We start from the raw sequence: 12038 nt of genomic DNA on the forward strand, positions 1-12038 counted from the left end.
ACATTTCTGAATGGGAGATACACCATGGGGAAGATCCTTAAGCGTTCATATTCAGTCTGACGGAAGAGAAAATTCCATGAATGTAATATTAGTCAGACTGTGTAAACATTTCTCAACACTCTCCAGACTACTTATTTTTTGTAGAGGAAGGTTCACTCAAACTCACTTTTCAGTGATGATTCAATGAGAAAACATTGTATTTAAAATGATGTAAGACTTGAGCCTCCGCATCTTAAATGCGTAAAATGGCCAGTTTTTTAGCAACTTTTAATTCTTATGTCATTCTCTGCATCATTTGAAAAATCACTATAAATTATGCATTAAGCAACTCATAGGCAACTATGGCAGTCTGTTCCAAACCAGAGCAAAATCACATTATTATATACATTAAATGAAACATAAAAAATGTCAATAATGAAATTATGCTATGTGTATACTGCTGCATTGGGCACTGTGAACCACCAGATCCTGCCTTCCAAACTCAAATAAGTTGTTGAGTTAAAACTTTATCATGACACCCATTTCCACCCAATTGAATTGGTTTATCTGAACTTAAACTGGGTGAATTGTAGAGACAAGTACATTTTAAATTAATCAATTTATTTTATTTTATTTGAGATTAATGTAATTCATTTATGTTAAGTCAATTATATGTGAATGCTATTTTTTGAATCAACATCTTTATTTATACCACATGTAATGTATGGTGCTAGCAGGGAGCACCAGATGGTTTACCGCATTTGCAAAGTATTTACTCACTGAGTAAAGATGGATACATGGTATAAATGTGCTTGTCCCCCCCATAAGTAAAACCTTCACTCTTCACCCAACCCAAATGGATTAAGTTATACCAAAGAGTTGTCCATTTACATCCCTATTACACATTGAAATTGTGCTTGAACAAGAAACCAATACAAATGTGTTTTATCTATATTGTTTGCTTAAAACAAACAACCTTTAAAAGTATTTTCTTTAGTGCACTCTCTCCAAACTGGGCATCTCTGGAAATGCACTCAACTGGTTTGAATCTTATCTCAAAGGCAGATCCTAAAAGGTATCCTGTAGAGGCGAGACATCCAGATCTCACCAGCGGACAACTGGAGTTCCTCAGGGATCAGTTCTTGCTCCTCTCCTCTTTTCTATAAATAACACCTCCCTGAGTCCAATTATTATGGCACATGTGTTCTCATACCATGTTTATGCAGATGATACGCATTATTTCTCTATTCAGCCAGATGACCCCACCATCTCTGCCTGTGTCTCTGCCTGCCTTCTGGACATCTCTTCTTGGATGTAAGAGCATCACCTATAAGACAGAACTCCTGGTTATACAGGCACACCCATCAATTGAACACCACCATTCAGCTTGGATTCTCAACTGTAACACCCATTAAGTCTGTGAGGAATCTAGGGTGATGTTCGACGACCAGCTGAAATTCACCTCCCACATCGCAGCAACCTCTCAAACTTGCATGTATGTGCTCTACAACATCAGGACAATCAGGCCATTATTGTCGCAACTGCTAGTCCAAGCTCTGGTCATTTCATCGTTTCACTGGCTGCCTGTTGCTCAAGTTTACCAGCCTTCAGAACGATTACCTTAACTCACTGCTCCAGGTCTACATCCCCTCCCAACATTTCGGTCTGAAAATGAGCGACGCCTGGTTGTTCCATCACAGCGAGGCACCAAATAACTGTATGTCTTTTTGTTCTTTCTCTCCTTTGCTTACTCCACCTTTAATCCTACTAGTTGTATGGCCTTGTAAACTAACTGTACTGTTAAGTGTGTTGACAAAATGTTTTAAATATGCTCACCTAATTGTAAGTTGCTTTAGATAAAAGCGTCTGCCAAATTAATAAATGTAAATAAATGTAAATTATATAACATTTAATAGTTTACTTGGGCATCTTAATCTTGTCTAGCATGTCAGTTATACATTCTATAAATAGTGCTAATTTGCACTTTACTTTATTAAATAAATGAAAGTTTTAGCTGTATTTTAGTACCTGCTTTGCTTAAAGTGTTATGAATATTGTGACATTTTTTGAGATCGAGATGACTGTCAAAATGTACCAGGAACAAACCCATGCAGTGCTCGAGGTAAGGGGGGATTGGGCTGCGGAATTTAGAAACCCCCTCTAAGAGATACAAATAGACATAGGGTCCCCCCTTAGGTTAATTTATTTTAGAAACAATAATGATAAATCTGAAATTTGAGCTAATGAGATACAGTAGGTATTTAGGTCAACTAAATATTTAAATCAATAATGGTGCTGTACACCACACCCAACAAGTCATGTAGGGTCAATATGTAAAAATGAAAGCATTTGATATTGGTCTTCAAATGTAATTTAACTGCTTGTTTTAGTTTTGAATCTGCTACGTTGTCACTTATTGTATCTAGTTCTACAGCAAGTCATTTAAAAGAAGAATAACTTTTCTCTAAATATAACATTGTTTTACTGAAAAAGTATATTTTTCATTCTTGATCAAAACAAAAATCTGTACCCTATGCAAACCTTTAAAAAAGTGTTGTATAGTTATGCATATATCACTTAAAAAAACATCTCATGGTGGGGAACCCCATAAAACATGATTTAATCCAAACACTGCCTGTGTGTAATATATGCACTTAAATGACATTACTGTACCTCCCTCTAGTGGACAGATCATAAAATAATCCCAAACTGGCATTGATGGTAAACATAATGGTAAACAAGAAACACTTCACTATTTAAGTCTGTGGTTTGGTCATACCACCATAATACCAGTGTAATAAAATTGGCACATTTTGGAAGATAACATTATTATTTACATGAAATTGGTTCAAGTTACTCTATACACACAAAGCAAAATAATTCAAACACATGACAGCATTTCAAAATATATTACTTTAATAGGAACATTTCTTTTAAATAATGTTAAATAAAGTTATCAAAACCATGAACACAAACATAACGGTTTCTAAACTAGGTGCACGGAAAAGTTATCTTTTTGAAAGAAACACTCCCAGCACAACATATATAACCATTAAATCAAACGGTCAATTTAATATAGCTAGATAGTCACTTGATCATTTATGTAAAGCTCTATGTCTAAAATGTCTCCTTGTTTTAACTACGCAAAAGTTGTGTGTCTATAAAACCAGTGCTTAAATCTTATCCCATAAAGCATTTTTATGTAATTCCAAATTACATTTAAGATCATATAATATCACCCCGCATCAAATCTGTACATATCATTTATCAAAATAGTCATTTACTGTGCTGTACACCACACCCAACAATATTGAACTAAAAATGGCTTATTTCATAACAGAAACTATGGTTTAATGTCACAATATTAATTAAAAATGTTGCCCTGTTTAAAGTTCACAGTGCGTAACCAGGCAAGGCAATGGTCGACTTTTGTCTTAGCTTTTGCTGATGGATCCATTACAGTAGTTAGATGTCTGATTTGCACCGTCCTTCCTTTTATTTTAAACCCAAGCTCAAGTTATTATTGCACAAACAATGAAAACCCTCAAAGGCTTATAAAGAAACAACACAACATGAATCAAACATAACAAGATTTGAAAAAAAGATCTCCACATCTTTCATCCATCAAAATATGCTTGCTGGGTGGGTTACATTCCTGCAGTTTGTATGCATCTTTTCCAGTCAGCATGCCCAATCCATACACAAATAGCCAGTCTGCTGGTTCAATTCTAATCCGACGATTTATATAAAATACTTGATGTACCTTAAAAGTCAGTTCATATACTGTAACACGATGATGCACTTGGATACTAACATGTATCATCTGTAAAGAACAATGAAAAGAAAAAAGCATATGAGAGGGGCAATTATGATTGCTAATAACAACTATTATGTGAACTCATGTGAAACTGAATATAAAATTGAATAAGACTCACCGTGATACCACCACTTTGTTTTCTTTGGATTTTTATTACATGTCTTAACATAAAATGAATTATCTGGAGGACGCCGCTGAAAAAGAAAAAACTGTTAACTACACCAATATAAAAACAATGAACATTAATCTAATAGGTAAAAACCTTTGTACCTTTTCTTTGCAGCTTGACAGCATGCTAATAATGCTTAAACAAACGGACTGCACAGACAACGCTGGTGACCAATCTTCCGTTAATATAGATAAACAGATGTGACCATTGCTATAGACATGTGGATGGATGGGTATATTCTCTCCGGTGAACATTACCTGTAAACAGGTAGAAACAATCGAATCACAGAAACCACTAGCAGAACAGAACATACGAGTCAATGAACCTCTGCAGCATGCATGCAACATTTTAATAATGGATTTGGCAAGTAGCTAAAATAGCCATTGAATTGATTTTATGTTTTTTTTTAAATTACGCATTGAATCTAATTGCTTTGTTTTATCTTTGCTGTATTTCAGTTTCAACTCAATGCGGACATGAAAAGTAAACACATCATGCATTGATCCAAATACAGGTTTGATAGAAACGGATGATGATAGCTCGAAAATTACCTGAGGCGAGTCAAAAGGATATCTACCACTGAATTTAAAGAGCAGCTGAAACTTCTCCCCCTCGTAAAGAGTACCCGAAGCACCTTCCATATCTATAAACCACCTGGACAAGAACAAGAGTACTTGAGATAACAATCACTGACTCTGATCAATATTATCGTAACTATTCAAGATATACAAAAGGCAAACAGGTTTGCGGAATGCAGACAGCCGAGCATGTCAGAATGAAGCGAGGCCCGTGTCTACTGAAGTGACTGTCCTGCTCGGTCAAAGGATGCAATCTGACAACTTACTCTGTGATCGTGTTCTGCACGCTTTTTTCATTCAGTGTCATCCCAGGTGGAGGGTCACTTTGCAACGCCAACAGTTCTTTTTGTAATCTTTTCTGTAAAATGAAAAAAAAGTTCACTCTAGTAAAACACAGTATTTCAATGTCAAGTGAATGTCTTCATTTCAGTTGTTTATCATGATCAGAAATGACAGATATAGGAATCTGAGCCTTTACATAAACTGAATAGTCACTTGCTACAGTAAAAAACTAGTAAGTAGACACATAGCAGAGACTGCTAACAACGGGCTTGGCAAACAAATGTATTACAATGATAACGTCACTGAAACTAGCGAGCAGCATCGATAAATATGAACAGTGTCCTGCGGTTCCAGGTTTATAGTGATAATATCGTGTCGTTATTTGTCACAGCAGTATGTGATGACAGGACGGAGCTTTCAGGCTCACTGAACGTTAGCTTGCAGAGTAAACAAATGTGCGTGCGGATAAAACAACTCACGTTAACGCTTTGTGTTCGGATCGAAACAGAGACGCGGGATAAACCGGAAGACGTCGCAATAAATCGACGTTAAACAGATCCATGCTATGATGTTAAACAAGTTGCTTTTGTTTTAAGAGACACTCACCTGCATAGACGCCATGACGGAAAACCTCTGCTGAGAGGCGATTGGCCGAGTGACGTGTGATCCGCTTCCCTGCGCGAGCCGCAATGCAACAACATTCGCGCAGTGTACACTTGATTTGAGGGCAGGTGCGTTTAGGTGACCACGCTTATACTGTCCTTTTGACAAACTGCAGAATTTTATAGTTTTGTGTTTAGTCAAACAGGTTCAAACCTTGCAAATCAGTGCTCGTCTTTTTATGCACAGATTTTCAGTTTCGAGTCCAACCAATCTGAAACCGTGCTCGTGTTAACTTGAGGGAAAATGTAAACAAAAACCTACTGCGCGTTGCATTTACTATCATTTATTTACAAATATAAAACTAAAATTGTACATTTATAAAAGTAAAACATGCACTTTATTATACCAAACGAGATGCGCAAATGTGATTCTTTCATTTTTTATCCAAAGTGACTTACAGAGAGTTCAGAGAGCAATAAAGCGACATGTCACACAGTAGGTGCTATAATACCAATAATATAAAATAGCAATAATACAATAGGTGCTAATGCCAAGTTACTAGTTTCAACAAAAGCTAGAACAAATGTTGAGAGAAAGATCTCATTTGTCACCTTAAATGATGCTAAACAATGTATCTTACCAGTTCTCCGTTAAATGTGAAATCTTATTTGTTTTGTTGGATATTATCATTTGGGGACTTATGGTTAAGAGTTTATGGCCAGGGTTAAAGCTGGACTTATTGTGCTAATTTTGACAAGATGCAATATACTTCTCAGGTGTACCCGCATGTGATGAAAAGGTTTCAGTGCACTTGTCTACTCCAGTTGCATTAAGATACAAAACCCTCCAAAAAAAACGCATCCCTCCAAAAATGAGATTGTGATGTTGGGTGAATGCTCTCCACGTTGCTCAATGATTTTGCTTCAAAACCCGCTAAATACCACAATATGCATGGTCTGAATTATCTGCTATTGCTGAAAGTAAGTGTAGGAGCCTGATGAAAAATGTTCATTTAAACAAAAACCTGTGACTTGGATTTGGAGGGTTTTACAGCTGACATCATAATTTATTCATTAGGTAGAAACTCTTATCCACATTGAATTACAAATAAGGAAAAATTACAAGCAAAATTAACCAGTGAAGTACAATGAAAATTCGTCTATTTGTTATAACGACCTTTATTTAAACAGAATTTTAAAGTTAACACAAAAAGATCAACAATAAAATTAAATATCTGTCAGATTTGATTAACTCTTGAGAATAGTTAACAGGAGAATATATTTCAGGCACCTTTATCTTGTTAATTGGAAATAATTACTGAATTCAATACTGGGTCAAAGCTTAAAATCTGAACGTATACAAACACACAAACAAACAAATGTCAAAAAAACAATTGTCATCTTTTTTAATGTATACGCAAATATAAATTATACCAAGGGTGGGTAATGCAAGTAACCCTGTTATTTAAGTACAGTATTCGTGTTGCTGAACCTATATTTAAAACAATAAAATGATACTATTTTGTTTTCTGTTAATATTTATTCTGCAGTCAAATACTGTAAGTGTTTGTGTTTTCAACAATCTAAGAAGTTTGCAGCCATCAGAAGCTCCAGTGCAATCTCTGGGGCGATAGGAAATTCTGGGATTTCTGTTGAACTATTAGTATAGCGAACTTTGTAAGTAAAATACATGCAGACTTTAGAAAGGACATGTGATGGTATCTCTCGAAAGTTGACTTCATTTGTTTCATTCTCTGCAAACTGGCCTGAAAGAAAGAGATCACTTTGGTTTATTAAATCCAAAAACAATTGAATCAATACACTAAAGCTGGGCTCAGACTACAGGATTAAGAAATCTGGTAGCGGCACATACACAATGAGAATCTTGACAGATAGTCTTATTTAAAATCTTAAAGTCTGCATGAAATTAAAAATGTCCATTTGAATTGTTTTACAATGTAGGGATGTAAAGCTACACTACACACACGATTCGATACATATCTGGATGCTGGGTTCACAATACAATACAATAAGTCACAATATTTTGAACTAAATTAAAAAATGAAACTGAAATTCAAATAACCTTTATTTTATAAATATTAACAATCAGTAATTTTTTTGTTGCATATACAACTTGATAAAGAATGTTAACATTTTAAGGCTTAACTGAACCTTCTGTACGCAGGTTTGTCACTGAAACAATTTGTAAATGTTTACCGCCACATTTTGATTTCGTCTTAGCCACAGTCATAGTATTTCGACTAAAATGCAATTACATTTTAGTCATGTTTTAGTCATTCCCATCCTTTAAGTTTTAGTTTAGAAAAATAACTACTGGATATGTATTGTTGCAACACAGAGAATATTAGGAGTCTCATTTTGACTCAATTGACTCTTTTGTTCAGTGAAGGGCGTATTCATTCAGTACATTCAACAGATGAAACGCTCTGACAGAGCTCAAACTCCAGCAGTCACGCTTCAAGTTTGCTGTGTTTTATTGACGATTTTGAAGGAAAATAAGACTCTCGTGGAGACAGATTGTGTCTTGTGCTACCCAGAGACTTCTCTCAACCTCATATGTGAGGTAAGCCCATGTGTTGCACTGGTAGCATCTCGACCGGCCAATGTATAGAACTAAACATCATAATGTACAATATACCCATCTCTCTCTGACGTGCATCATAATATTTTTGCATCTCGAAATATCGTACTACGAAGTATTGTTACACCCCGACCTAGAAGCGGATGTAAACATTGTGTAACCTATTTGTTGTGACATAAGGACATCTAGTGGTAGTATGGCGTTATGTCAACTAGTGGTGATGCAGGGATTTTGTTTCTGGAACCAGTTCAATAAAATTGTGTGAACAAGCAGCAGCTCGAATATTTATAAAGGGGGATTAGTTCTGGTCCACACTCCAACACAGTAGGTGGCGATAATGCACCTTGTACTTGCCATAAAACCAAAAAAAAGCAGCAGCAGCCTAATCCTAAATATCAAACATGTTTGATAGGATCAGGGACGTCCCGATTTTTCTCGGAGCAGATGTGTAGGGAGGTGTAGGATTTGATCTGTGAGTGCCTAACACTACGCAATGCTCTAGACCGAATATCCAACTCGATCGAGACCATGGACATCATTTTTTCAAAGATTCTCGAAAATCGGGATATAATCTGTCAGAGAATCCTGTAATCTGAGCCAGGCATAAAACATCTAAATGCCAGATTCGGATTGAATGTATACAGTATTATTTGAGTATCTTCAGCAGCAACACGGGAAAAACTGCCTAATACATCGCATTTATAAATGTCATTTCTTCTCGTTTCTTTCTGTAACAGATACTCACCAGGACCACTGAGCATAGCTTTGATTGTTCCTGATGTCAATGCGTGTTCTCTCTTCACGATAAACTCATGGCCATCAGAGGAGATCAGTTTCACATACATGGCATCTGGCCCTTCACAGCCACCGTATGTCTTTTCTTCACTGTCTACAAAAGCATTTCTAATCATTTTATTATGCACCAAGATTACATTTTGACAGACCGAAAAATCAGTAGCATCTAACAAAATACCATAGTTTGTTTTGTAAATGTGAGTATTCAATATAGATAATTCAAAAGATATGCAAAAAGATGAATTCTGCATATTCCTGTGCGGTATGTATTGCTGGATGACAAGGTACCCAAGAATCTTACCCATTTTCCTGCTTTCTCCTGCTTCTCACTGTAATAAAAGAGAAACAAAAAGCAGTGAACACACACAAAATGTTTACATCAGTACCGACACATGATGTTCGAGGGGGCTTATTGGTGTTTGACCCAGGAGGAAAACAGCTCTTTAATGCTCATACAGTACATCAAAAATGATAGAAAATTAGTTAACGTTAACATTACCTGCTATAATTTAGCTCAAGCGCTCTGGTCAGATCGGTCTTCCAAAAAATGTTTCACCTGACACTATTCTTGCGAACAAAAACACATATACACAATGAACCAGACACTATAATTACTCACCTTAAACTGGACTTTTGTGTTTCGGGCTCTTCTTGTCCAGTTTCGTCGCCGACGAGCAGTGAACAACTGGTGTTCTGTTGTCAGTGTCGACAACGGGAAACAATCGTTCATCAGCGAATCCACTTCCGTAACATATCTTACAAATTAAAAGTCAGCGTTTCCCGTAAATTCCTCAGAAATGTGTCAAATTTGTATGAATTTGTTAAATCAACCCATTTAACCCATTTTTAAGGACTTTTTGAAAAATCTTGCAAATACTTTATTTTTACAGGGAACCATAAGATTACACATGTTTCGCATCCCTCACGTGGGAGACGGCAACAAATTGTTTCCGGGTTTCAGGGTCTTCGACGGAGTGTCAGGCTGAAGTAAAAATGTATCAGATTGGAGTTTTACATGCACTTCGTCGTCTATCGAAAAACCAGCAACAGGTCGTACGAAGCATCCAAGTCTGTTCTCGCCAGACGTCAAAGTGCAATGGAAATACGGACAAAGATATCCACGCGCATGCAGTAACGTTAGCTTTGAAGAGCAAGTGTCGTTCACTGCACGGGATGCAAAGGTCGTTTTTAAAAGCATCCACAAAGAAGGTTCGACACTATCTTTTCTGTAAATTATTCTTAAATAATACGATAACACTGCTATGCAACTGGAATAGAGGATGCTCTTACTTCAAAAGCGACTTTTAATGATTTTTTTACTTATAGATCCAACCATATGCCGCAGTTAGATGGTATGCATCCACACCAGTACACTCTGAAGATGAACAACTGATCTACACAGGCAACCTGGGCAAGGCTGTACTTGGTAGATAGCTTTGCTAAAACTCCAATATATTTAATATGGTGTTTTAAACAAATGTCATATAACACATAAGCATAGCCACATCAGATATTATTCTATTATATGTAACTGTTTGCATTAGTCCTATAGAATAACCTTTACATTAAATCAATTTCTTCTTTTCTTCTAGGTGTGAAGTTTTTCTCTTATTCCAGCAGTATGTTCAGTCTCTGCGTGATGCCATACCTCCTCTTGAAAACAGGAATTGGTGTAAACAGTTTAGCACTGCAAGTGGCTTTTTGTGGTTTTATAGGTGTCTTCACATTTCTGACTCCTGTTCTCCTCCATCTGATCACCAAAGGCTATATAGTACGCCTGTACCACAACAAGGTCACAGACACGTACACGGCCATCACATACAATGCACTTCTAGTGGAGAAACGGACTGTGTTCCACCAGAGTGATGTTGAGATTCCTGATGTTAGCCGGATGTTCACTAGTTTTTATGCCAAGAAACGATCCATGCTGGTTAACCCAATGCTTTTTGCCTTGCCTCATGACTACAACCATCTCATGGGGTATGATCGTCCCTTCTTATTTGACTTGGATGATTTAAAAAAAAACAAATGAGAGTTAGCTTATGTCAGATTTGTAACTGCATATCTGGACGTTTGAGGTACTGGAAAATCTCAAAGCTATTCAAACAATTTCAGTGAACTGTTGTAAGCTATTTAAATTTGGCAGGCACTTAATGCAATACAGATTACTTGTGATGCTGAAGATTGTATGTTGTATTTGTAAGTGTAAATAAATTCATAAACATATTTATCATCTGTGTATAGCGTAAAGTATTTCAGACAACACGATTTTGCACTAGTTTTATGCACAGTAACATAACAGTGTTTTTTTTTTGTATTGTAGCATTTTTCATTTCATGAGATTATTAACTGCGATACACCAGTAAATATACAGAATTTTAGAAATACAGAATTAGTCTGTTCATTGGCTCTATTAAAGGGACAGACCACCCAAAATGAATTAATTTTGCAGAACACAAACATATTTTGAACAATGTCTGTAACTGAACAACAATGCACACGAAACCTTAATGCTCAATGCATCAGAAACGGCAAAAGATCAGTAATACTTGTTTAAATTATGCTTGTTGTATTAGATATCATGCTGCTGTTTATTGCAAAGGTCAGCTGTGGTTGGGACACAGACGGATGTTGCTTGTGAGGACGCAAAGTTATATTACATCATCAAGATTTTTTTACTCTTTTGTTGTACTGATGTGCTTGTAAACATTGATAAGAACACTGACATGTTTCAGAGTCACTTATTTAGTTTCAATGTGTAAGAAAACGTTTTTGATCCTAAGATGAGCTTTAAATGCTCACACAAATAACACATAATTAACAGTAAAACTACTGAAAGTTGTTTGACGTCTGCAAAATGTCAATGTGGTCCATTGCAAGCCAAGACATTTTCTTTTACTTTCCAGGGAGAGTGTGAAATGTGCACGAGGATGAACATTGTTGATGACCTTGAATGAATGCCGACAGTGTTTCAAAACAGTTGTGGTGGTGAGAATGCCATTTTTCAACAGTTGGGCGAGCTGTAGTACAAGCTACACATTCAGTAGCATGAACTGCAGAAACATGCGGTAGAGCTTTAACTTCAATTTATATTGTGTTATTTAGTGTGTATGCTGCAACTTAAACCCTGACAATAAAAGTCCAAATAATGTACTTTTCAGAATTCCAGGCTTATTTCACGATCTTATCTTATGTCTAAACTTCTGTTTTTCAG

At 36.2% G+C, this 12038-nt stretch overlaps 3 protein-coding genes across 4 annotated transcripts; 1 reads left to right on the top strand and 2 right to left on the bottom strand.

The window, feature by feature from the left end:
* Positions 1–2446: 2446 nt before the first annotated feature.
* On the bottom strand, positions 2447–5577 carry ube2wa (ubiquitin conjugating enzyme E2 Wa). 2 transcript variants are annotated; one of them, XM_079451879.1, is made up of 6 exons: positions 5432–5577; positions 4810–4901; positions 4517–4619; positions 4067–4222; positions 3915–3990; positions 2447–3802 (listed from the first exon to the last, which is right to left on the bottom strand). In XM_079451879.1, the coding sequence occupies exons 1-6, from the start codon at positions 5444–5446 to the stop codon at positions 3789–3791; spliced, it is 456 nt and encodes a 151-aa protein (XP_079308005.1). In that variant the 5' UTR covers positions 5447–5577; the 3' UTR covers positions 2447–3788. The 2 variants fall into 2 exon arrangements, with proteins under 2 accessions (XP_079308005.1, XP_079308006.1); XM_079451880.1 differs by having other exon boundaries at positions 2577–3802; positions 5305–5438.
* An 890-nt stretch (positions 5578–6467) lies between these two features.
* On the bottom strand, positions 6468–9570 carry elocb (elongin C paralog b). The gene is made up of 4 exons (XM_079451882.1): positions 9444–9570; positions 9126–9153; positions 8775–8918; positions 6468–7193 (listed from the first exon to the last, which is right to left on the bottom strand). The coding sequence occupies exons 2-4, from the start codon at positions 9127–9129 to the stop codon at positions 7003–7005; spliced, it is 339 nt and encodes a 112-aa protein (XP_079308008.1). The 5' UTR covers positions 9130–9153; positions 9444–9570; the 3' UTR covers positions 6468–7002.
* A 212-nt stretch (positions 9571–9782) lies between these two features.
* Positions 9783–11976, top strand: tmem70 (transmembrane protein 70). The gene is made up of 3 exons (XM_079451881.1): positions 9783–10033; positions 10151–10250; positions 10417–11976. The coding sequence occupies exons 1-3, from the start codon at positions 9818–9820 to the stop codon at positions 10854–10856; spliced, it is 756 nt and encodes a 251-aa protein (XP_079308007.1). The 5' UTR covers positions 9783–9817; the 3' UTR covers positions 10857–11976.
* Positions 11977–12038: the final 62 nt, after the last annotated feature.

Source organism: Barbatula barbatula (genome assembly GCF_947034865.1).
Source record: "Barbatula barbatula genome assembly, chromosome: 3".
NCBI classification, from domain to species: Eukaryota; Metazoa; Chordata; class Actinopteri; order Cypriniformes; family Nemacheilidae; genus Barbatula; species Barbatula barbatula.

Excerpts from the sequence above, each read along its gene's own strand:
- ube2wa (XM_079451879.1), bottom strand. Across the intron at positions 4,223-4,516 it reads ATCCTTTTGACTCGCCTCAG|GTAATGTTCACCGGAGAGAA; the intron begins GTAATTTTCGAG and ends ACCTGTTTACAG. Across the intron at positions 3,991-4,066 it reads TGTCAAGCTGCAAAGAAAAG|CGGCGTCCTCCAGATAATTC; the intron begins GTACAAAGGTTT and ends TTTCTTTTTCAG.
- tmem70 (XM_079451881.1), top strand. The coding sequence starts at position 9,818 with ATGTATCAGATTGGAGTTTTACATGCACTTCGTCGTCTATCGAAAAAC. Across the intron at positions 10,034-10,150 it reads TAAAAGCATCCACAAAGAAG|ATCCAACCATATGCCGCAGT; the intron begins GTTCGACACTAT and ends TTTTACTTATAG. Across the intron at positions 10,251-10,416 it reads CCTGGGCAAGGCTGTACTTG|GTGTGAAGTTTTTCTCTTAT; the intron begins GTAGATAGCTTT and ends CTTTTCTTCTAG.
- elocb (XM_079451882.1), bottom strand. Across the intron at positions 7,194-8,774 it reads AGCTATGCTCAGTGGTCCTG|GCCAGTTTGCAGAGAATGAA; the intron begins GTGAGTATCTGT and ends TCTTTCTTTCAG.